This window comes from Canis lupus, chromosome 30 (genome assembly GCF_003254725.2).
Source record: "Canis lupus dingo isolate Sandy chromosome 30, ASM325472v2, whole genome shotgun sequence".
Taxonomy (NCBI): domain Eukaryota; kingdom Metazoa; phylum Chordata; class Mammalia; order Carnivora; family Canidae; genus Canis; species Canis lupus.
This window is the reverse complement of record NC_064272.1, coordinates 824,247-850,679: the sequence shown is the minus strand read 5'-3', so window position 1 is coordinate 850,679 and position 26,433 is coordinate 824,247. Positions and strand designations below refer to the sequence as shown.

At 37.6% G+C, this 26,433-nt stretch overlaps 1 protein-coding gene across 1 annotated transcript; it reads left to right on the top strand.

The window, feature by feature from the left end:
- Positions 1–25,409, top strand: LOC112676207 (olfactory receptor 4F3/4F16/4F29-like). The gene is made up of 4 exons (XM_025473365.3): positions 1–27; positions 6,666–6,768; positions 13,357–13,516; positions 23,129–25,409. The coding sequence occupies exons 3-4, from the start codon at positions 13,412–13,414 to the stop codon at positions 24,131–24,133; spliced, it is 1,110 nt and encodes a 369-aa protein (XP_025329150.3). The 5' UTR covers positions 1–27; positions 6,666–6,768; positions 13,357–13,411; the 3' UTR covers positions 24,134–25,409.
- The last annotated feature ends 1,024 nt before the right edge of the window (positions 25,410–26,433 follow it).

The following is a 26,433-nucleotide window of genomic DNA, read 5'->3' as shown; positions in this document are numbered from 1 at the left end:
TACTTGTTTTTGTCTGGGGAACAAATGGTAAATAAAAGCGGAGAGGGAAAGAAACAACTCTTTCATTCTGAATCACAAGGAATGGAATGAAATAGGAAAAATCTCATAGATTTAGCACAAATGTTGAACTTATTCATAATAACAAACTTGTGGAATCTAAAGTACATTTGTAGGTTACATAAAGATAAGCACAAGGAAGAGAAAAGAATAACTGAAAATCATTTCACTCACATGTAATTGTCAAAATTTTGTTATATTTCTTTTAGGATTTTCCTTTATGCATTTGAAAAATCATACAAAATAGGACCACGTTGTTCTAAAATTCATTTAACAATATGATATGTGAGTCATTTAACGATATGATGTGTAAATCTCTTATGCTGATAATTCTACCTCTAGCATGTAGTTCTTGGTCACTGTGTGGTAATCCAGTGGATGGATGTAGCCATATTGCTTTAGTCAATTCTTCTAATTTTTAGTTATTTCTAATTTTTAGTTTTCAACAACTCTGCTATGAAAGATATTGATGTACCATTTTATATACACATAGCTTTGATTACTTCCTCATAATCACTTGATAGAAATGAAATTGCTGTGCCAAAAAGTATTCGTAAGGCTTGATTAAATTTGGCAAAACTGCCCTCTAAGGTGATTGAGTTGATTTGAAATTCCATCACCAGAAGTGAATTACTCATGAGTTTCCCCCATGTTTGCAAACAGTGGATATGTGATTAACTTGAATCTCTGCAAATGCAAAAGATAAAAAATACTACCTACTGATCTCATTGATTTTTTCTACTTTCTAAATGAAATATTACATATTTACAAAATCTGTAACATATATTTGAGCTAGAAAGCATAATAAAATAAATATGTGTGAGCCTATCTCTTGTTGGATCTGCTCTTCCAACCCCTATCCCTTGCTTTTTCACCCAAAACAATCACTAGCCTGGATTTTTTTGGTTTATGCTTCTTTTGTTTGTTTGAAACACAATTGTTCTAAAGAAGTATATAATCTACAATGTTGTTTAATTTTTGCTCATTTTTAAAGCTTACATACATTCTTCTTTAAAGATATATATATACTTATTAGGACTCACTGAAGAGAGAATTAGGAATATATTTTTAAGGAATTTGTCTATTTCATCCTTACCATTTTAAAATTCATTGGTATCAAGTTTTTTACAGTAGTTTCATTACTTTTTAAAAAATGATATATCTATACCATGTTGAGATATATTCCTAGTCGATTTTCCTTCTCTGTTTCTGTCTCATGTCTTCATTTGTTCTTTTCTCTGTGTATTCTGTGTATCACTGAGGTGTACTTTAATATGCAAATAATTGCACATATTTAATGTGTACAATTTTATGAGTTGGATAACATCAATGGAAACATCCATGCTGCCATCACTACAATTAAAGTAATAGATGATATGAAACACCTCCCCAAGTTTCCTTGTGTGTCCTTTAGTTTTACTTTACTTTTTTGCGTGTGTGAGGTACAACACTTACCATGTCTACCCTTTTAGCAAATTTTGAAGGTACAACACCATATTGTTAATCACAGACACTGTGCTGTAAGTGGGTATCTAGGACTCATTCATCTAAAATAGCTGAAATTTTGTACCCAGTGGAAAACAACTGTCTGTTTCCCAGACTCTAGCGATCACTATTGTATTCTATGCTTCTGTAAGTTTGACTATGTTAGATCCCTCATATATGGCAAATCTTGTATTGGTCCCGTGAATGGCTATTTCACTGAGCATAATGTCCTTCAGTTTTATTCATGTTGTCACAAATGGCAGGATTTCCTTCCTTTCCAAAGCTAAATACCATCCCACTGAATATGAATATCAGATTTTCCTCACCCACTCATTCGTTGGTGGATACTTGGCAGTTTCTATATCGTGGCTACTGTGAATTATGTTGCCATAAATGTGGGGGTGCAGTTATCTTTTTGAGATACTGATGTGGTAATTCTATTCTTAATTATTTGAAGAACTGCTGTTTTTGAAGAACCACTTTTTTGCATACGGAATGCACTATTTACATTCCCAGCAGGAGTGCTGGTGTTCCAATTTGTCTACATCCTCATCAACACTTATCTTTTTTTTTTTTTGATGATAGTCTTTTTATTAGGTGTGAGATCATTTCTCAATATAGTTTTGATTCACATTTCCTCAATAATTAATGATGTTGAGCATATTTTCAGATGCCTACTTACCATTTATATGATCTTGAAAGAAGAAGAAATTGGAGGCATCACACTTTTTGATTTCAAATTAATCATTTCAAATACTACAAGGCTACAATAATTATAACAGTATGGTATTGATATAAACACAGGCATATAGACCAATGAACAGAGCATAGAGCCAAGATATAAACCCATGTGTGTGAATGTCAAACAATCTTTAAGAGTGCCAAGAATACACAATGAGATAAGGATGATATTTTTAACAAATGATGTTGGGAAACCTGAATATTCATATGCAAAACACGAAAATTAATGTAAGGATACCTCACTAAAGTGGAGTGGGAAGGCCAATAGGTGGAGCTCTCATGTCCTACCACTTGTTTCCAATTGCAAATACAAGAGGAAGAGAAGGACCTTGCACTGGATGGTACTTTACTATCCCAGCAGAGGGTAGGTAGGTTTTCCCCTCCTCCAGCCACAGCCCAGCTTATAAAGGACTGTCAAAACTCAGCCATTTAGAAGCCACTATACTTTGAAGTCCCAGTTTAGTCCAGTGGACTTTTTGTTTATAACAGTCCTTCCCAACTTCCCCTCCCCACCCTTTCTTCTGAGAAAAAAATTATTCCTCTCCTTTGTTCTCTAGACTTGCCTATGGCTTTGCTATAGAGTGCTTCTCCCAAATTTTCTTTGCTATTCCTAAATAAGCCCATCTTTTTGCTGGTAAAATAACTGGCAGCTTTATTTTGAAGGTTAACAACAACAAAAATGGATCCCTAACTTATACCACACACAAAAATCAATTGATGATAGTTAAAAGTTTAAATGTCCATCTATCTGCAACTATAAAACTTCTAGGAAAAGACATTAGGGGAAAAGCTTCTTGACATTGGTTTTGGCAATAATTTATTGGCTAGAACATCAATAGTACACAAGAAACAAAAAACAAAAATAAACAAGTGGGACTACTTCCAACTGGAAAGTCTCTGTACAGCAAAGGCAGTAATCAACAGAGTCAAAAGACAACCTGTGGAATGGGAGAAAATATTTGTAAACCACATATCTCATAAGGGGTAAATTTATAAAATAAAGAAGGGCCTCAACTCAACAGCAAAAACCCCAATACTAGATTAAAAAATGGGTAAAGACCTAAGAGAATATATTTCTTGGGAGATTTTGTAGAAGAAACCATTGTTGTAAATAGTGGGATGCAGAAAAATTTCAACTACAAGAAGATCTCTCACAGATGATTTTGAGTTTTCCCTTCTTCATGAGCATAAAAAAGATTAAATCATTCAGACAATTTTTTAAAAAGCTCCAAATTTCTGGGGCACCTGGTTGGCTCAGCTGGTAAAACATCTGCCTTTGGCTTGGGTAATGATCCCAGGGTCCTGGGATCAAGCCCACATTGGGCTCCCTGCTCGCCAGGGAGTCTGCTTCTCCCTCTATTCCTCACCCTGCTTGTACTCTGTCTCTCACTTGCTCTCTCTTTCAAATAAATAAATAAAATAGTTTTAAGAAGTCCCAAATTTCTAAGAGGAAAGGCTAGACTTTGTGCCCATAGTTTTCTGTTTCACCTATTTAAATTTATTTTTTATTTATTTATGTATTTTAAAGATTTTATTTATTTATTCATAGAGACTCAGCTGGAGAGAGAGGCAAAGACACAGGCAGAGGAAGAAGCAGGCTCCATGCAAGGAGCCCAACGTGGGACTCGATCCTGGGTCTCCAGGATCACTCCCTGGGCTGCAGGCGGTGCTAAACCGCTGCGCCACCGGGGCTGCCGACCTATTTAAATTTAACTTAGACATATTATTATCATATCATTGGCACTGTTAAATTATACCTTTTAAAACAACCTATTAAGATTCATATATCACTTACATGACAAATAATACTTTAAATTTAGAACAATTATACAAATATTTTTAAGTATATACTCTGTAACATTATGCATATAGCATCCAATATATGGAAATTAATAATGAATGACATTTAATGTAAAAGTTCTTTTATGATGTTCAATAAAGAAGTTACATTTATAGACAATAAAAGTCATATGGGCTTCTGAAAAAAATGGGCAAAGAACTTGAACAGATATTTCTCCAAAGAAGATATACAAATATATAATTTTCTCTTGCTCAATCAAGTTAACAAGAGTATTGTCTAGTTACAAATCTTTTGAAAGAACCAACTTCTGGCCTTTTCTTCTTTGTTTTATATTTATTTTCATGATCTTTGATTTCTGCTCTTATATATTCTACTTTTTTTTAGTTTATTCTATTCATTTTCTAACTTGGGAGCATGCTTCTCCCTTTGCCTATGTCTCTGCCTCTCTCTCTGTATCTTTCATGAATAAATAAATAAAATCTTAAAAAAAACCTTACGTCCTCTTGCTTGGTCAGTTTTTGTAATTATTCCATGTATATTTGAAAAAAAGTGTATTTTTAAATTGTTGGGTACAGAGTTCCACATATTTTATTTTATTTTATTTTTTATGATAGTCACAGAGAGAGAGAGAGAGAGAGAGAGAGGCAGAGACACAGGCAGAGGGAGAAGCAGGCTCCATGCACCGGGAGCCCGACGTGGGATTCAATCCCGGGTCTCCAGGATCGTGCCCTGGACCAAAGGCAGGCACTAGACTTCTGCGCCACCCAGGGATCCCCGAGTTCCACATATTTTAACTAGATCATGATTATTCAATTGTTAGTAGTGTTCAAAACCATAGCATTGCTGTTTTTTTGTCTACTTGACGTATAGATGTGTAAGAGATGTATTGAAGTTTTCTATTATGCACAAAAGAATTTTCTTAATGAATTTTTTATTTATATATTTTGAGCCTATTATTGATCAATTGTAAAAATTATTCTAAACTACATTAGAAAAAAATTAGTCAAATATTTTTAAAATTAATATTTATTAAATATTGACTATGTGTTTTGCACTGTGTGTACCTCTGCTTGTTTACTAGTCAGATTATGGCAGAGTGTGGTGGTGGTGTTGGAGCCAATCAGTTGTAGTTCTTTGCAAGAGTTAATATGAGGCAATAATATCTGAACAATAATACCCAAAGATGTTGATAATAGAAGCAGAAGACAGTGAAAGCAAAGTATAAGAATCTCTTTTGTTAAATGTGGTCAAGAAGGCTTTTCTGGAAATGGTGTATTTATTTCAAGATTTTCTGACATAATTCCTTTTATACCCCGGTAGTTACCACTTTGTCACTTGATAACACCCTGATGGATTTATGTAGTCTAAGGTCTTGGATTTTGAATTTTGTGGGACTGAAAATCATCTAGAAAGCCCAGATTGCTAAAGTAAGATATAGCTTTTTGTCCTGTGATTTTTCATTTGCTTTTACCTCCTTGTTCTCATTGATGAGTGTTGTTGCCATGAAATCTCTAGTTAGTACTAAAGTACAGTAGTACTCTTTCCCTTTCTAGCTGCTTCTCAAGCATTCTAATGTGTTGGATTTCTTAGGTACTTCTATGGATTAATTTTGTTTCTTATTATTTTAAAAAATGTTTATGTATGTATCTATGTTTGTATGTATTTATGTAAATAATCTCTACACTCAATGTGACAGTGTAATTTATGACCCTGAGATTAAGAGTTACACACTCTTTTGACTGAGCCAGTCAGGCACCCCTTTACTGATTCATTTTAAAGCAAAAATATTTCTGTACAACTATCTGAGACACTATTACCCTTTTTAATTCCCCATGGGGAAAATCAATGTGGAATCCCAGGAATAATTCCCAAGCAAATATAATCAAGAAAAGGTTGGCTATTCCCAAGACTCACACCATCATTTGGTCATTAGTATTCAAGGTTGCTGATTAGAATCTGTTTTACTTGAGGAAAACAATATTAAGCTCTTTGTTTTGGAAAAGGTTACAATCCCAGTCAAAATTGTGAAATTGTCCTCCCTCAACCTAGAAAAATGCTCCAACTTCAAATACTATCATGTAAAATGCATGCAAAACAAATGTTTTAGCAGACTGAACATTCAGTTTAGCAGACTGAACATTAATCCAACCTACTCTTGGGTCTTTCTCCAATGATTGCTCAGTAATTATTTCCTCTCCTAACTGAATACACAGTTTGTTATTAATTGTTATTCCACATATTTGTGATTATATTTATTCTGGGCAGGAGTATCAAGATGAACCAACTCCAGCTCTTGCTAAGGTCACTGGTGAAGTTATTGCTGAGGGTATTTGGAGGATTAAATAAACTGGATTGTGAATCAAAGGTGAGATTTTGACTAGAAGAGGATGTTCCAGGAGGAAGAAACAGCGTATTTCATCTTTTCTATTTCTTATTCTTTTCTGTTCCCCTATTCTGTATTTTCTTTTAGTTTTTGTGGCAAATGCCTAATGATATTTTCAGTTCTAAGTTTTATGCACTCCCAATTTCTGTCATATGGCCCTCAGTATCCATTAAACGAATTCTTATTTTTCTCTTTTAGAAATTATAGTTTTTACATAATGGAAGCTCCCTATCTTGTCACAAAATTTGGAAGGAATTGATTTACTACCAATTGGAAGATTAGATTCTTTGATCTAACTCAGGTAAGAAAGAGTCTGGTTCCCACTGCCTTTCTTTGCAAATAAGATTAATGACATTTTCAGCATTTAGTGTAAGCCATTTATAGGGCTCAGAGAAGATTCATCTGTTTTGTTTTTTGGTGCAATATAGATGAAACAGTAAGTGGAATGCAGTAAACTACAATTTTCATGTGAAAATTTCACCATAGGGAGCTAAGATTAGGTATAGGTAACATTTCAGAAGTTGAGTGCCAAGTTGTTAATGTCTCCTTCTGTGCAAAGAGGGCAGATTGAGAGTGGAAGAGTTGGAGTAGCCTAGAATAGTCAGGAAGCATGGCACAGTTATGGACATATATAACTAAAATGAAAATTTTATGAGTTAAATTTATACAAATCCAAGTAACCATTGATTTCTTTTTAACACCTTATCTGGATATGGCTTAGCATGTACATAGTTTAATTGAAAGGTCCTTGAAAGGATAACACTGGAGGCTAGGAACTTAGAAACTAAATCTGGGGGTGCCTGGGTGGCTCAGTGGTTGAGCATCTGGCTTTGGCTCAGGTCATGATCCCTGGGTCCTGGGATCCAGTCCTGCATCAGGCTCCCCGCGGGAAGCTTGCTTCTCCCTCTGCCTGTGTGTGTGTGTGTGTGTGTGTGTGTGTGTGTGTGTGTCTGCATCTCTCATGAATAAATAAAATCTTACAAAAAAAAAAAGACATTAGATCTGGGTGAGAATGACATAGTGAAGGTCTTAGACAGCCAGAAACAGCATGTGGGTAGTAGATAACTGAGAAGTCATAGAAGGCAGTATGATAGTAGATGGTAGAAGAGCTGGAGAAGAGGAGGTAGACACTAAGACCTTCTTCTATGAACTTCTTTCAAGTACCTTGGTAGTAGAAGCTACTTTCTCATGCCCTTGAAGGTTTTTTTTAAAAAAGATTTTATTTATTTATTCATGAGAGACTCCCAGAGAGAGAGAGAGAGAGAGGCAGAGACACAGGCAGAGGGAGAAGCAGGCTCCATGCAAGGAGCCTGACATGGGACTCAATCCTGAGTCTACAGAATCATGCCCTGGTTGGAAGGCAGGCACTAAACCACTGAGCCACCCAGGGTGATCCCCCTTGAAGTTATTTTTGACAGTAGGTTGTCAGCGACTCACTGAGCAGTTTAGTGAAGAGGCTGAACTCTGGAGTCAACTTGCTTTTTTTTTTTTTTAATTAAAGATTTTATTTATTTTTGAGAGAGAGAGAGTGTGAGCGCGTGAGCTGGGGTGAGGATGGTGAAGCAGAGGGGAAGGGAGAAGCATACTCCCTGCTAAGCAGGTGAGCAGGGAGCCATTGAGGTACCAGGACCCTAAGAACGTGTGTGACCTGAGCCAAAGCTTAGCTGACTGAGCCACCCAGAAGCCCTCAACTTGTTTTTTTTTCAATTAATATTTTTTAAAAAGAGAAATAGATGTGCAAAGTAGAAAATTTATGAAAGTATAAGGAAGGGAAAAAAATCACCCACAGTCCCTTCATAGGAAGATAGCAAGTGTTAAAATTTTGTCATTTTCTTCACATACTTCTTTTATTCACTTGCATCTTTACAACAATTCCAAGAATTGGACTTAAATTTGACACTTAGCTATGCAAAATTATGCAATTCGTTTAATCTCTTTGAGTTCTTATTTTCTAATTTGTAAAATATGGATCATATTTTCTTTCCTGTACTTTCCCCTGTGTATTGTACAACAAAAGATGTGAAAGGTTTTTAGAGGCCATAAACTTTTAGAAAAAAGCAACTGATGGTATAAATTTTGGTACTCATATCCTGTAGAAAATGATTAATGAAACAAGATAAAAAATAGCAGCGTTCATGGTAGGACAGAAGAAAATTGTCTTAGTTATAATTATGTGAGAGAATTGAAACATTCTTAATTCAGATGACTTTATAACTCATATGGCTAATCATAAGGACTAATGATATTCTAACATATAGCATCTTTATTTCCAGAGGATGTAGTACAGGTATTATATATAATACTAATATAAATATAACCTAAAACCAATATGAGGCCAGAATTAACAGAAGTCTGACTTGTAACATTTAGGAAATAATTGTATTATATTTATAATTAGAGAGACTCATACCAATGTTTTACAGCCAAGATTCATTAGAACATTAAGGAAATAGAAATGATGTGTAGACAGCGAAGAGAATCAGAGAACTGCTAATATGTTAAAGAGAGTTGAGAAAAAAAAGACACCATTAGTAAAAAGTATTTGTGAAACTAATATAACAATGTATGCCAACTATACTCAAATTAAAAAATTTGAAGTATTTATTCTGGGTATCATAAGATTAAGAAGAAGATGTGTAAGAGTTTAAAAAAATTATATGGCTGATCAGTAGATTTAGTTGATTGATCAGTAGTTTTATGGTCCCTTCAGCATTTTTCACATGTGTCAAAGGATCACTATATGGTAGATGATAATAGTTTCCATCTATATGGAAGTTACAGCAAAAGTAATTACTCCCAAATAATTATCCTAAGTAAATTATATCTGAGGTTTGGAGAGGAGTGAAGAATATCATTTAGGAAACACTCAAAAGGATGCCCAAAACAAAAACGAAAACAAAAACAAAAAACAAAACAAAACAACAAAAGCAACAAGAAAAAACCCCAAAAGGATGCCCAAAGTAGGCTTTAGAATTTACACGTTTGCATATACTTAAAGTTAAGTTATGCACCGTGTATTTAGGCACATTCTGCCTTAAGCTATGACATTGAAATCCTTTCATTTGTTAATGACTCTAGTTAGAATTTTTTTCCCCCAATTGTATCCACATAAGAATTCTCAGGGAAGAGGGAAATTAAGTAAAATGATCTTCCTAACTATTGGAAGTGGATCTTTTAAAATAATATTATATTAATATCAGAGATTCTACTATCTACTTTTTCCTTATGAATCTTTCTGTATGTTCAATGAACAGAATGTCTCTGGCCCCTGTACCGGGAATAACTTTTGATCTTTCTCTTCAACTGTAAACCAGATAGAAAAAAAAAATTAACCCATTTTTTTTTCCCTGTGGAGTGACAACTCAAGCTTCCAGTAATGTTTGCACTGACCGTCATCTTCTACTTCTAGTTCTTCTCTGCCCTTTAAATATTCCTCTTTTGGCTAAACTTTTTTTTGTCTTTTCAAAAACTGAAGTTTAATTGATATATAATAGTATATTGGTTTCAGGTGTACGACATAATGAGAATGTAAATCCATAAAGATTTAAGTCCTTCCTTATGTTGATGATTCTAGTTAAAATTCTAATTTGTGAGATTATTTTATTAGGTCCAGCCTATAGACTAGACATTACCAATAGGGAGAAAAATGACAAAGTCTCTGAACACCCCACTATGTATCATATTTTCCAGAATGTAGGAAATGGTGAACAGTATGAAATGATGCAGAGAGATCATAAGGATGAAGATTTAGCTACCTCAAGATATTTAATGATCTTCATGATGATGAGGGGAACAAAGGCAAGCAGAGAATTGTAGCTAAAATGAAGTCTCCTTACAATGTGTAGCCCACTGATAAATGCTTGACACATACAGGGCATAACACTCCTACAACCTTAATGTTCGACCAATGTAGCTTTGCTTTGCTTAATGTAATTTCATTCTGATAACTGCAAACCTCCAGATATAACAATCATCTTGCAACATGTGACCCACTAACACATATCTAAAGGGTCTCATGACTAATGCTTTACTAAAGCAATAAAGAATAACCTTATCTTGACAATAAATAGCCCTCCAAAGTCTTGGAGACCCTGCTTTCAGTATATATAGATTCCTTAGAGACTTACATTATCCCTAGGTCTCACTAACTAAAAAGTATATAATCAGTGGCCCCACATCAATGAGACCAGTATAAAGGTTGAGGGGATAGCTGTCAGAATGCAGGGAGCTAAAGAGAAAGTCACCTATAGGTGAGGTGATAGAGCAGATAGTATTTTTTAAAAAATATTTTACTTATTTACTTGAGAGAGAGAGAGAGAGAGAGAGAGAGAGAAAGAGCAAGATAGAGAGCAGAGCATGAAGGAGGGGCAGAGAGAGAAGCAGACTCTCCACTGAGCAGGGAGGCCACTGCAGGGCTCCACCCCTGGACCCAATTCCAGGACCCTAAGGCAGATGCTTAAAATGGACTGAGCCACCCAGGCACCCCTAGAGTAGATAGTATTAAGGAGGAATAAATATTTCTTGAACATAGAAGCATCCTGGAAAGATGGTATAGAGCCAAATTGTAGCCGCACACTCTAAATTAGGATTTTGTACTTTCAGAAGCAATGAAAACTACTGAACATATTTCGGTGGTGGTAGTTACAATACCAAAGTGCTATTTAGGAAGAGTCATCTGATGGCCATATTCAGGTTAGATTGGGAGATATCAATTGTCCTGTATAGGAGAGTTTTGGTAATTACTAGTAAAAAAGTAAGTGGAGGATCTGAGAAGAGCCGAGTGGATAAGATGCTTATAATACCATACTAGATTTGAAAGAAAAGCTGCCTGCCTGGGGAAGGGAGAGATGATTACTGGCTTTGTGGTAGTCATGTGAAATTCCACATATACAAGATTGACATATAAGCATTTAGGTGACAGTGTTTAGTAGACTATGGGAAATATGACTACTGTTTAGGATAGAATTGAATGAGTGATACACCTACCTACTTAGATTCAACTAGCATTGGTATGCTAATGAAAGTATTAAGCCTTTTCATATCCACTGCCTTTGACATAGTGGTCAAGCTTTTGGGGAGGGCATAATTAGAATATAAAAGAAATCCATTAGGAGTAGAACAAGGCAAGATAAATGTATACAGTGAACAAAGGTGAAAACGAGGGAATGACAAAAAGACAAGTCTGAGAGTTCAGTGAACTGAGGATGTTTATAATAACATTATTACAGTTAACAGTTACTTAATTTTTGCTATGTGTCCAATACTGTTCTAAGTTCTTTACTCATAGCATTTTTTGAGATTAGACTATTATTACTCCAATTGAACAGGTTAGTAAACTTAGACACAATAAGATTAAGTAAGTTATCTGAGGTCAGGGTGTAACTGGGCCTCAGGGGAGCAAGAGCACTTGGATATGGGGGGTACCATTTAGACCGGGTTTGGCCACTCACTATTGGCAAAACCCAAAGGCAGAAGGATGAGTGCATACTAACATCTCAAAGATTGTCTCCAAAGTGCTGAAAAAACTTCTAGGTTTATGTAAGGAAAATGTGGGACAAAGGTCAGAGGGTATCTGCAAGTGGGCAGTAGAGGTCAGGTGGCTCATTGTCTTTAGGTCAATCACATGGGGTCATGCTGGTGTCTGGGCAGGCCCTATTGCTTAAAGGGGGTAGTTTTGGTTCCCATCAGAGGAAGCTTTGCCTGCGGGGGTATGTTATCTAAACTAAGACATAAGCTGGAAAGAGGACTTAATCAGAAAGTACAGACTGAGGTCAACATGGAGAGAGTTGAAATCCTCTTCCAAGGGTTAGTGGAAGGGCAAGTGGTTAAGGCAAGTTTAAACCCAGTGGTCTGGTTTGTGATTCTTCACTTTTAACCAATATTTTACATCTGTCTCTCCAGAACAAGAAACATAGGAAGAAAAATAAATGAACCAACTTAAATAAACTATGCAATACCCAAATTTGTATATATAGAAGATAACAGGATTGGATTTTTATTTTAAATTCTAGTTCTTTGTTATCGTGAGGAAAAATTTCACTTGTCTTCAAGATCAACCTCCACTGTGACAGAAAATATTTGGATGAGATTAATTCTTAGTTTGGAGCCTTAAAAAAAAGCAAACTCTCAAAACAAAATCAAATCCTCAAGTCAGCTTTAATCACTTTAACGTAAAGCAATACATAAAAATATTGTAATTGAGAGTCATAGTTTACTTCAAACCCTATTGACACGATGTTTACTTACTTCACAGGTTTTTAGGCAATTTTCTATTATTATTCCAACAACACCTAACAAGGAGTCTAACACTTTGGATTAGGTGGTATTTATATCCCTGAGAGTTTAGAGAAGCAAAAACAGTACCAGACTGGACTGGATATATTGAATAAATCTTGAAATCAGACAGATTATATAGATGACTTCTGAAATTTCATCTCAGATATTGGAATTTATATGTATAAAGCATGTTCTAAATATATGTGATATTAATCTGATATTGGACACAAGGCTGTTGGAAGAAGTAGAAGCTAATTTCAATAAAAAGAAATACTAGCATGTAAAGGGATTCATGAGCAATATAAACAAGACCCTTTGGAACTGAACAGTTGTGATGAATTTAAACAAAGGATGATTATTCTTGAAATTTATATTTGAGGCTAGAATGTTAGGTGCAATGATATCTTAAAGCATGTAGGATAAAGACAATGGGTTAGAAATCATGAAGGAAACCAAATAGGGAGGGGTATAGACTAAGGCATAATATATAAAATAATTAGAAAATCCAGAAAGATAAAAAAGAACTGATTTAATTTGAATGTAAGGAGGAGATAAGAAGATGGGGAGAAAGGTATTTTAATTTTTTTTTAAGTTTTTTATTTATTTATGATAGGCACACAGTGGGAGAGAGAGAGGCAGAGACACAGGCAGAGGGAGAAGCAGGCTCCATGCACCGGGAGCCCGACGTGGGATTCGATCCCGGGTCTCCAGGATCACGCCCTGGGCCAAAGGCAGGCGCCAAACCGCTGCGCCACCCAGGGATCCCGAGAAAGGTATTTTAAAGGTCTTATCTTAATTGCTGTTGGGGGAAGGCAGGAAGAAAATAGAACATATTGGTAGGGAAAATAGTTGTCATCTTATTTAATTTATTTGTTATTATTTATTTTTATTTTTTTGGATGGGGAGGAGAAGGGGCAGAGGGAAAGGGAGAGAGAGAATCCCAAGTAAGCTCCATGCCCAGTGTGGAGCCTGATGAGGGGTTTTATTTCACGACCCCAAGATCACCACCCAAGTCAAAGTTAGGAGTTGGTTGCCTACCCACCTGAGCCATTCAGGCGCCCAATTGGCATCTTATTTTAAAATAAGAATAGAGAAATGTATCACTGGAAAAAGGACAATAAACATGAAAAAAATAGGAAAGCATAGTAGGACTTTCATGTTAACAAGGGGTTGATAAAATGAATGCTATCTTAACCAAACCAGCAAAAAATTAAATATGAAAACGTTGTCTCTTTTTGCTGATGACATTATTGTAAATCTAGAAAACCCAAGATATTTCAGTAAAAACTATTCACCCAATAACCTAATGTAGTAAGGTGAGTACACAAAACAGATAAAAATTATTTTTCTTCATTCTAGCTAAAAGAACCTAGAAATGGAAGTGAGAAGAGATATTTCATTTATAATGCCAAGAGAAAAAGCTATAATGTACATAGGAATAATTTTAATAGAGAGAAAATAGAATATATATTAAAAATGGCAAAATCATAATGAAAGACATGAAACAAGGTTTGAACAAATTCTATTATCTTCTTGAATGGGAGGATACCACCATAACTGTGCTACTTCATTCAAAGTTAATATACGAATTTACCACAATTCAGATCAGAAGTTCAATGGGATTTTGAGAGGGGTTGGATAAAATGAATTTAAAATTTATATGCTATAAATACATGCTTATGAAGTATGAAAAATAAGGACAGTGAGGGAGGGACTTGTTTTATCAGATATAGTGACATAGTATTACCCTGATGTTTCTACAGAAAAAGACATGTGTATCAGTGAAATCAGAATAAAGGATTCAGAAACAGATCCCAAAATACTTGAGAATTTAGCATAATGCAAAAATAGTAGTTAAATTCAAAGAGGAAAGAATGGGTCATTTAATGCACAGCGCCATTACTACTCTATTCACCTGGAAGAAATTAAAAGTGGACTTATATCTTAAGGCATAGACAAAAATAATAAAGCATAGTCCTAAACAGAAAGCAAAACAAAACAAAATATTGAAAGAAAATCTAAGGGTGTACATGTATAATTCAGGAGGCAAGGAGATCTTAAAAGCTGTAGGTACAAAAAAGTGATGGCTATAATTAATCATTTAACAGTTAAAAACTTGGGTGTTTTTTTTATTTTTTTTTATTTTTTATTTTTATTTATTTATTTTATTGGTGTTCAATTTACTAACATACAGAATAATACCCAGTGCCCGTCACCCATTCACTCCCACCCCCCGCCCTCCTCCCCTTCTACCACCCCTAGTTCATTTCCCAGAGTTAGCAGTCTTTACGTTCTGTCTCCCTTTCTGATATTTCCCACACATTTCTTCTCCCTTCCCTTATTTTCCCTTTCACTATTATTTATATTCCCCAAATGAATGAGAACATATAATGTTTGTCCTTCTCCGACTGACTTACTTCACTCAGCATAATACCCTCCAGTTCCATCCACGTTGAAGCAAATGGTGGGTATTTGTCATTTCTAATAGCTGAGTAATATTCCATTGTATACATAAACCACATCTTCTTTATCCATTCATCTTTCGTTGGACACCGAGGCTCCTTCCACAGTTTGGCTATCGTGGCCATTGCTGCTAGAAACATCGGGGTGCAGGTGTCCCGGCGTTTCATTGCATTTGTATCTTTGGGGTAAATCCCCAACAGTGCAATTGCTGGGTCGTAGGGCAGGTATATTTTTAACTGTTTGAGGAACCTCCACGCAGTTTTCCAGAGTGGCTGCACCAGTTCACATTCCCACCAACAGTGTAAGAGGGTTCCCTTTTCTCCGCATCCTCTCCAACATTTGTTGTTTCCTGCCTTGTTAATTTTCCCCATTCTCACTGGTGTGAGGTGGTATCTCATTGTAGTTTTGATTTGTATTTCCCTGATGGCAAGTGATGCAGAGCATTTTCTCATATGCATGTTGGCCATGTCTATGTCTTCCTCTGTGAGATTTCTGTTCATGTCTTTTGCCCATTTCATGATTGGATTGTTTGTTTCTTTGGTGTTGAGTTTAATAAGTTCTTTATAGATCTTGGAAACTAGCCCTTTATCTGATATGTCATTTGCAAATATCTTCTCCCATTCTGTAGGTTGTCTTTGAGTTTTGTTGACTGTATCCTTTGCTGTGCAAAAGCTTCTTATCTTGATGAAGTCCCAATAGTTCATTTTTGCTTTTGTTTCTTTTGCCTTTGTGGATGTATCTTGCAAGAAGTTACTATGGCCGAGTTCAAAAAGGGTGTTGCCTGTGTTCTTCTCTAGGATTTTGATGGAATCTTGTCTCACATTTAGATCTTTCATCCATTTTGAGTTTATCTTTGTGTATGGTGAAAGAGAGTGGTCTAGTTTCATTCTTCTGCATGTGGATGTCCAATTTTCCCAGCACCATTTATTGAAGAGACTGTCTTTCTTCCAATGGATAGTCTTTCCTCCTTTATCGAATATTAGTTGCCCATAAAGTTCAGGGTCCACTTCTGGATTCTCTATTCTGTTCCACTGATCTATGTGTCTGTTTTTGTGCCAGTACCACACTGTCTTGATGACCACAGCTTTGTAGTACAACCTGAAATCTGGCATTGTGATGCCCCCAGATATGGTTTTCTTTTTTAAAATTCCCCTGGCTATTCGGGGTCTTTTCTGATTCCACACAAATCTTAAAATAATTTGTTCTAACTCTCTGAAGAAAGTCCATGGTATTTTGATAGGGATTGCATTAAACGTGTATATTGCCCTGGGTAACATTGACATTTTCACAATATTAATTCTGCCAATCCATGAGCATGGAATATTTTTCCATCTCTTTGTGTCTTCCTCAATTTCTTTCAGAAGTGTTCTATAGTTTTGAGGGTATAGATCCTTTACATCTTTGGTGAGGTTTATTCCTAGGTATCTTATGCTTTTGGGTGCAATTGTAAATGGGATTGACTCCTTAATTTCTCTTTCTTCAGTCTCATTGTTAGTGTATAGAAATGCCACTGACTTCTGGGCATTGATTTTGTATCCTGCCACGCTACCGAATTGCTGTATGAGTTCTAGCAATCTTGGGGTGGAGACTTTTGGGTTTTCTATGTAGAGTATCATGTCATCGGCGAAGAGGGAGAGTTTGACTTCTTCTTTGCCAATTTGAATGCCTTTAATGTCTTTTTGTTGTCTGATTGCTGAGGCTAGGACTTCCAGTACTATGTTGAATAGCAGTGGTGAGAGTGGACATCCCTGTCTTGTTCCTGATCTTAGGGGAAAGGCTCCCAGTGCTTCCCCATTGAGAATGATATTTGCTGTGGGCTTTTCATAGATGGCTTTTAAGATGTCGAGGAATGTTCCCTCTATCCCTACACTCTGAAGAGTTTTAATCAGGAATGGATGCTGTATTTTGTCAAATGCTTTCTCTGCATCCAATGAGAGGATCATATGGTTCTTGGTTTTTCTCTTGCTGATATGATGAATCACATTGATTGTTTTACGGGTGTTGAACCAGCCTTGTGTCCCAGGGATAAATCCTACTTGGTCACGGTGAATAATTTTCTTAATGTACTGTTGGATCCTATTGGCCAGTATCTTGTTGAGAATTTTTGCATCCATGTTCATCAGGGATATTGGTCTGTAATTCTCCTTTTTGGCGGGGTCTTTGTCTGGCTTTGGAATTAAGGTGATGCTGGCTTCATAGAACGAATTTGGAAGTACTCCATCTCTTTCTATCTTTCCAAACAGCTTTAGGAGAATAGGTATGATTTCTTCTTTAAACGTTTGATAAAATTCTCCTGGGAAGCCATCTGGCCCTGGACTCTTGTGTCTTGGGAGGTTTTTGATGACTGCTTCAATTTCCTCCCTGGTTATTGGCCTGTTCAGGTTTTCTATTTCTTCCTGTTCCAGTTTTGGTAGTTTGTGGCTTTCCAGGAATGCGTCCATTTCTTCTAGATTGCCTAATTTATTGGCGTATAGCTGTTCATAATATGTTTTTAAAATCGTTTGTATTTCCTTGGTGTTGGTAGTGATCTCTCCTTTCTCATTCATGATTTTATTAATTTGAGTCTTCTCTCTCTTCTTTTTAATAAGGCTGGCTAATGGTTTATCTATCTTATTAATTCTTTCAAAGAACCAACTCCTGGTTCTGTTGATCTGTTCCACAGTTCTTCTGGTCTCGATTTCGTTGAGTTCTGCTCGAATCTTTATTAACTCCCTTCTTCTCTTGGGTGTAGGATCTATTTGCTGTTTTTTCTCTAGCTCCTTTATGTGTAAGGTTAGCTTTTGTATTTGAGTTCTTTCCAGTTTTTGAATGGATGCTTGTATTGCGATGTATTTCCCCCTCAGGACTGCTTTTGCTGCATCCCAAAGATTTTGAACGGTTGTATCTTCATTCTCATTAGTTTCCATGAATCTTTTTAATTCTTCCTTAATTTCCTGGTTGACCCTTTTATCTTTTAGCAGGATGGTCCTTAACCTCCATGTGTTTGAGGTCCTTCCAAACTTCTTGTTGTGATTTAGTTCTAATTTCAAGGCATTATGGTCCGAGAATATGCAGGGGACAATCCCAATCTTTTGGTATCGGTTCAGACCCGATTTGTGACCCAATATGTGGTCTATTCTGGAGAAAGTTCCATGTGCGCTTGAGAAGAATGTGTATTCAGTTGAGTTTGGATGTAAAGTTCTGTAGATATCTGTGAAATCCATCTGGTCCAGTGTATCATTTAAAGCTCTCGTTTCTTTGGAGATGTTTTGCTTAGAAGACCTATCGAGTATAGAAAGAGCTAGATTGAAGTCACCAAGTATAAGTGTATTATTATCTAAGTATTTCTTCACTTTGGTTAATAATTGATTTATATATTTGGCAGCTCCCACATTCGGAGCATATATATTGAGGATTGTTAAGTCCTCTTGTTGAATAGATCCTTTAAGTATGATATAGTGTCCCTCTTCATCTCTCACTACAGTCTTTGGGGTAAATTTTAGTTTATCTGATATAAGGATGGCTACCCCTGCTTTCTTTTGAGGACCATTCGAATGGTAAATGGTTCTCCAACCTTTTATTTTCAGGCTGTAGGTGTCCTTCTGTCTAAAATGAGTCTCTTGTAGACAGCAAATAGATGGGTCCTGCTTTTTTATCCAGTCTGAAACCCTGCGCCTTTTGATGGGGTCATTAAGCCCGTTCACATTCAGAGTTACTATTGAGAGATATGAGTTTAGTGTCATCATGATATCTATTCAGTCTTTGTTTTTGTGGACTGTTCCACTGAACTTCTTCTTAAAGGGGAATTTTAAGAGGCCCCCTTAAAATTTCTTGCAGAGCTGGTTTGGAGGTCACATATTCTTTTAGTTGCTGCCTGTCTTGGAAGCTCTTTATCTCTCCTTCCATTTTGAATGAGAGCCTTGCTGGATAAAGTATTCTTGGTTGCATGTTCTTCTCATTTAGGACCCTGAATATATCCTGCCAGCCCTTTCTGGCCTGCCAGGTCTCTGTGGAGAGGTCTGCTGTTACCCTAATACTCCTCCCCATAAAAGTCAGGGATTTCTTGTCTCTTGCTGCTTTAAGGATCTTCTCCTTATCTTTGGAATTTGCAAGCTTCACAATTAAATGTCGAGGTGTTGAACGGTTTTTATTGATTTTAGGGGGGGATCTCTCTATTTCCTGGATCTGAATGCCTGTTTCCCTTCCCAGATTAGGAAAGTTTTCAGCTAGAATTTGTTCAAATACATATTCTGGCCCTTTGTCCGTTTCGGCGCCCTCGGGAACCCCAATTAAACGTAGGTTTTTCTTCCTCAGGCTGTCGTTTATTTCCCTTAATCTATCTTCATGGTCTTTTAATTGTTTGTCTCTTTTTTCCTCAGTTTCCCTCTTTGCTATCAACTTGTCTTCTAGGTCACTCACTCGTTCTTCCACCTCGTTAACCCTCGTCGTTAGGACTTCTAGTTTGGATTGCATCTCATTCAATTGATTCTTAATTTCTGCCTGATTAGCTCTGAATTCTGCAGTCATGAAGTCTCTTGAGTCCTTTATACTTTTTTCTAGAGCCACCAGTAGCTGTATAATAGTGCTTCTGAATTGGCTTTCTGACATTGAATTGTAATCCAGATTTTGTAACTCTGTGGGAGAGAGGACTGTTTCTGATTCTTTCTTTTGAGGTGAGGTTTTCCTTCTAGTCATTTTGCTCAGTGCAGAGTGGCCAAAAGCAAGTTGTATTGGGAAAAAGAGAAAAAGAGAGGAGAGAAAGAAGGAAAGAAAAGAGAAAGAGAAAAAAAAAGGGAAGAAAAAGAAAAAAAAAAAACGAAAAAAAAAAAAAAAAGAAGAAAAAGAGAAAGAAAAAGAAAGGAGGAAAAAAAGGGGGTGGGGGAAGGAAACAAATCAAAAAGCAAAACAAAACAAAAACAAAAACAAAAACAAAAACAAACAAACAAAAAAAGAACCACCGGGGAGTATCTTCTGATTCTGTGTACTTTAAGTCCCTTGGCTTCTCCTGGAAGTTGTCCGTCTAGCTGGTGTTCTGGGGGAGGGGCCTGCTGTGCTGATTTTCAGGTGTTAGCAGTTGGGGGAGCTGCTGTGCCCCTGCCTGGTGCAGGGCTCGGTGGGGGTTGTTTACCCCGTGAGGCCGCAGGAGGAACAGCCCCAGTGGCGGGGCAGCTCTGGAGCCCTGGATTCAGCTCCGGCAGGAACTCCGTCTGCAGGGCCTGGAGGCTCCGGGGCGGGGCCGCTGATCTGCTCAGCTGGGGCAGGAGCGTCCTCGCTGTCCTGGGCCCTCCCGGCCTCTGCCTGTCCCGGGGGAGGCGGGATCCTGGGCTGTGTCCCGGCGCCCTGTGCTCCGGAGCCTGCGCTGGTGGATTCGCGCTCCCGGGGCCGCGCAACCCCCTCCGCGGAGCTGCCGCCCGAGCCCCTCCGAGCTGCTCCTGGAACCGCGCAGGCCCCTCCGCACGGAGCCTCTTCCTCTGCCCCAGCCCCTCCGAGCTGCTCCCGGGGCCGCGCAGCCCCCTCCGCGGAGCCGCCGCCCGAGCCCCTTCAGCTGCTCCGGGTCCCGCCGGGTCCCGCCGTGCGCGCTGCAGCCCTTAGGGAGCTCGGCGCACTCTCCTGGGTGCGCAGTTGCTGTTACTGTCCCCGGGAGCCCGAGGGCATCCCCGCCCTCCCGGGTCCTGCTCCACCTCCCCGCGAGCCCCTTTCCCCCGGGAAGGTCGGTGCAGCTCCTGCTCCTCCGGGACGGGGCTCTCCTGTCCTGGGGACACTCGCCCCGGCCTCAGCCCGGCTCCTCGCGGGGCCCCTCCCCCTTGGAGGCCTTTGTTCCTTTATGTCTTTTTCCCCGTCTTCCTACCTTGATAGAAGCGCAAACTCTTCTCACTGTAGCATTCCAGCTGGTCTCTCTTTAAATCTCAGGCCGAATTCATAGATTTTCAGGATAATTTGAAGGTTTTCTAGGTAGTTTGGTGGAGACAGGTGATTTGGGGACCCTACTCTTCCGCCATCTTGCTCCTCCCCCCTCTGTTTTTTTTTTTTTTTTTAAACTTGGGTGTTGACAAAAGAAACCAGAAACAAAATTAATAGATAATTGATTTAGAAAAGATAAAACAAATGACAAATGCTTAATATCTGTAATATAAAAAGAGCTCTTACAAATTGGTTAAAAAAACAACAAAAAGACAAAAGCACAGTAGGAAACAGGAACAGTCATGAAGAGGCAGTTCATGGAAGAGAAGATCCAAACTGTAAGAACGTTCAAATTTTTAAATTATTTTTATTTTTGTATATATTTTTTTTATTGGAGTTCGATTTGCCAACATATAGTGTAACACGCAGTGCTCATCCCGGCAAGTCACCCCATACCCCTGCCCACCTTCCTTTCCACTACCCCTTGTTCATTTCCCAGAGTTAGGAGTCTCTCATGTTCTGTCACCCTCACTGATATTTCCCACTCATTTTCTCTCCTTTCCCCTTTATTCCCTTTCACTATTTTTTATATTCCCCAAATGAATGAGACCATATAATGTTTGTCTTTCATCACATTGCCGGATTTCAAGATGTACTGAAAGCTGTGATCATTAAGACAGTATGGTACTGGCACAAAAACAGACACTTAGATCAATGGAACAGAATAGAGAACCCAGAAATGGGCCCTCAACTCTATGGTCAAATAATATTCGACACAGTAGGAAAGACTATCCACTGGAAAAAGGACAGTCTCTTCAATAAATGATGCTGGAAAAATTGGACAGCCACGTGCAGAATGAAACTAGACCATCCTCTTACACCAGACACAGAGATAAACTCAAAATGGGTGAAAGATCTAAATGTGAGACAAGAATCCATCAAAATCCTAAAGGAGAACACAGGCAACACCCTTTTTGAACTCGGCCACAGTAACTTCTTGCAAGATACATCCATGAAGGCAAGGGAAACAAGAGCAAAAATGAACTATTGGGACTTCATCAAGATAAAAAGCTTCTGCACAGCAAAAGAAACAGTCAACAGAAGTAAAGACAACCTACAGAATGGGAGAAGATATTTGCAAATGACATATTAGATAAAGGGTTAGTATCCAAGATCTATAAAGAACTTCTTAAACTCAACACCCAAGAAACAAACAATCCAATCATGAAATGGGCAAAAGACAGAAATTTCACCAAAGAAGAACGTTCGAATTTATTGGCTGTCAGGGAAATGAAAACCAGAACAGCAGTGAGCTATCACTTTATACCCACTATTCTGGGAACAATTAAAGAAAGTGTTAACATTTATCCTTATAGAAGTATGTGTTGTTCCAGCTTTTTTGCCCAAAGCTGTTGGGCAACACTACTAACATATTTTTAAAAATATGTGCATGTTGACCCAGTGATCTCACCTCTGGGAATCTGTGACACAGCGAGGAAAGCACCGATGCACAAGGATGTGTGTATGTATAAGGATAGTTATCTGTAGCATTGTCCGCATGGGTCAAAAAACTGGAAACAAGGTAAATGCCTATTAATAGGGAAATTAGTAAATAAATTATGATCCATCCACACTGTGATTATTGGGCAGCCATTTAAAAGAATAAATTAGAGCACGTTTCTAAAGAGTTCTATGTGTCTTTTTGCAGTTTCCATTCTGTGGCATAGTTCAGTATAGAAATTAGAAAGTATGTTTATTTCCTGGTATATTTCTCCTTAATTTCTTAGGTAACTTTGTCTACATTTCTCCCTCTTCCCTATGCACTAAAGACCAAACTAAATTGGAGGCACATAATTAAATAACAAAGATCTAGGCATGGAAAAAATTTTAGTCCTGGCTCTCTGTGATATTTGTACTATGTCATCTCTATTAACTGTGTACACTAGCTAAGTGGTCTTCAGTTTTTGACATTTGTGTAATCCTATAGCCAGGTTTCCCTTTTAACTTGGATATAATGTTTTTCTCCCTTTTATGCTCTTTAGGTAACTTCAGAGTTGGCCTGGCACACGAAGTTGATGGATGGAGGAAATCACTCTGTGGTGTCTGAATTTTTGTTACTGGGACTCACCAGTTCTTGGGAGATTCAGATTCTTCTTTTTTTGTTTTTTACTATATTTTACATAGCAAGTATGCTAGGAAACCTTCTCATTGTGGTCACTATCATCTCAGACCATCACTTACATTCACCTATGTATTTTTTGCTGGCAAATCTTTCCATCATCGACACAGGTGTTTCTAGCATTGCAAGCCCAAAGATGATTTATGACCTTTTCAGAAAACATAAAGTCATCTCCTTGACAGGGTGCATTACTCAGATGTTTTTCATTCACACTGTTGGGGGTACAGAGATGGTGCTGCTCATTGTCATGGCCTATGACCGATACATTGCTATCTGTAAGCCCCTCCACTACCTGAGCATTATGAGCCTAAGAATGTGCATTTCTCTTCTGGCTGTTGCTTGGACCATTGGACTCATCCATTCTGTGGCCCAACTGGCTTTTGTTGTAAACTTGCCCTTTTGTGGTCCCAACACAATGGATAGTTTTTATTGTGATTTTCCTCGGTTCATCAAACTTGCATGTACAGACACATACAGACTGGAGTTTCTGGTCACTGCCAACAGTGGGTTCATCTCTATGGGTACCTTCTTCATCTTGATTGTGTCTTATATCTTCATCCTGGTCACAGTTTGCAAACATTCTTCAGGTGGTCCATCCAAGGCCCTCTCCACTCTCTCTGCTCACATCACCGTGGTGGTCTTTTTCTTTGGTCCTTGCATTATTGTCTATGTGTGGCCATTCCCTACCTTACCCATAGATAAATTTTTAGCCATCTTTGATGCCCTTATCACTCCTTTCATGAATCCTGTTATCTATACTTTCAGAAATAAGGATATGAAAGTGGCAATGAGGAGACTGTTTGGTAAGGTTTTAAATTTCAGGAAGAGTTCTTTCATGACCAGTCAAAGACATTCAGATTCATCTTGATTATTCTTAGAAATTAATCTCTTTGGGCAGCCCTGGTGGCCCAGCGGTTTAGCGTTGGGCTTCAGCCTGGAGTGTGGTCCTGGAGACCCAGGATCAGGTCCACGTGGGCTCCCTGCATGGAGCCTGCTTCTTCCTCTGCCTGTGTCTCTGCCTTTCTCTCTCTGTGTCTGTCATGAATAAATAAATAAATAAAAATAAAAAAAGAGAAATTAATCTCTTCAATTAAACTTTTCATTTTAGTTAGTAATTTTAATATCTACTGTGAAAACTCTCCTTAAGGACTCTGTTCTGATCGGGTCAATTTTTCATAGGGGCCCTTACCCTGTGGATCCTGGAAGTATTGAGGAAAAGTGAATTCAGCCTTGGGATGTAGTGTCTTTGTTATTTATTATAAAAGAATATGAAATCTCACATACCGGGCACATTTTCCATTAAAACAAAATGTTGGATACTCTTCTCTTTGGTAGTGATTCTTAAAGACCTATCTCTTCCAATCTATATGTATATTAATGTTCATGCCCTCTAGTTTCTCATGTCTATATACTTGGAGGAATACACAAAATGAAGACAATTGCCTAGCTTTCAGAATTTGAGACTTTTGACATCCGGATTTTACTATACATGCTCAGATTTAGTTAATACTAAGGTTCTCATTTTTAATTTTTTTTTCTAAGTAGGCTCCATGTCAAATGTGGAGCCCAATGTGGGGCCTGAACTCACAACCCTGAGATTAAAACCTGAGCTGAAATCAGAAGTTGGACTCTTAACTGGCTGAGCCACCCAGGTGCTCCAGTACTAAATCTTTAGATTGGAAGGTGAAATTTGGGATAAATCATAGAACAACAACTCAGGAAAGTTTAATATTATTATTTAATCAAGTGGTTTGAGACCAGAAGATATAAATTGCTACACCATTCAGTGTATATCATAATTATATTTTACCTCAATTATTTCCTAAACAATTTTTATATGGAAAAGAAAGCTATTTGAATATTAAAAGCTTATCAGTGGATTGAATATTTCGGATCTAAGGCTAGGTAGCACTGGTTTATAAATAAATAAAATGCAAAAGATTTCTATATAATATGAATCAGATTTATAACTAAAAGCAAATATAAAGTGTAGACATTACAAAAGAAAATTTGTTGCAAAAATGTCTACAAATGAAGAGATATATTAATAAACCATCTATAATGAAGAAATGCATTAGGGACTTCTGGGTGGCTCAGTGGTTGAGCATGCCTTTGGCTCAGGGTGTGATCCTGGATTCCAGGATTGAGTCTTACATCAGGCATCCTACATGGAGCCTGCTTCTCCCTCTGCCTATCTCTCTGTGTCTCTCATGAATAAATAAATAAAATCTTAAAAAAAAAGAAATGTATTAAACTTTTCATGTGATAAAGTATGTTATATATAATTATTTTAAAACCAAATATACTTTTCAGAAGTGGTATAAATAACTATTCAAAAACTATATCACTATTTTTTTCTGAGTTACCAAATAAATAGGAGTGGGTGTTGAGTGAAGGCATTATTATTCATGTGTGGGCTAGGCAACTTATTATGAAACTGGCCCACTATTCATGAACACACAAAAGATCATCAGCAGCAATAGATTATTAGTGAAGTATGGGAAGAATAATATTCAAGGCTAAAAATGTTTCTGACAAATCTTTACTCTCTCCTCTGCACAGATTTGTCAGTGAACCTCAGCTGACAGATCAGGTCCCCCCAAACTTAGGAAAGATATATTGGCACTCTTCTTTTGTAGTTCCTACTTTCATGTATTCAAAATTTTCATTCTTTAAAAATTGAGTTATAATTGGAATATAATACTTTTATTAGTTTCAGTATACAACATGAAGATTCAATATTTGTATATATTGTGAAATGATCACCACAAGTCTAATGCAGGTCCATCACTACGGGCGGGGGGGCAAGACGGTAGAAGAGTAGAGTCCCCAAGTCACCTGTCCCCACCAACTTACCTAGATAACTTTCAAATCATTCTGAAAACCTGTGAATTCGACCTGAGATTTAAAGAGAACAGCTGGAACGCTACACAGAGAAGTTTGCACTGCTAACAAGGTAGGATGACGGGGGTGGGGGGGATAAAAAGAATCCAGTGGGGGAGGGGCCCTGCGAGGAACTTGGCTAAAGCTGGATGGCGAAAGCCTCCTGAACAGGAGAGCCCAGCCTCGGAGAAGCAGGCACGTTAAAAATCCACACTGGATTCCTCCCGGACTGAAAGGCGCTCAGCAGGGAAAGCTTCAGTCTCCTGGGGTCACTAACACAGGAAG

Excerpts from the sequence above, each read along its gene's own strand:
- LOC112676207 (XM_025473365.3), top strand. The coding sequence starts at position 13,412 with ATGCACCGGGAGCCCGACGTGGGATTCGATCCCGGGTCTCCAGGATCA. Across the intron at positions 13,517-23,128 it reads ACCCAGGGATCCCGAGAAAG|GTAACTTCAGAGTTGGCCTG; the intron begins GTATTTTAAAGG and ends TATGCTCTTTAG.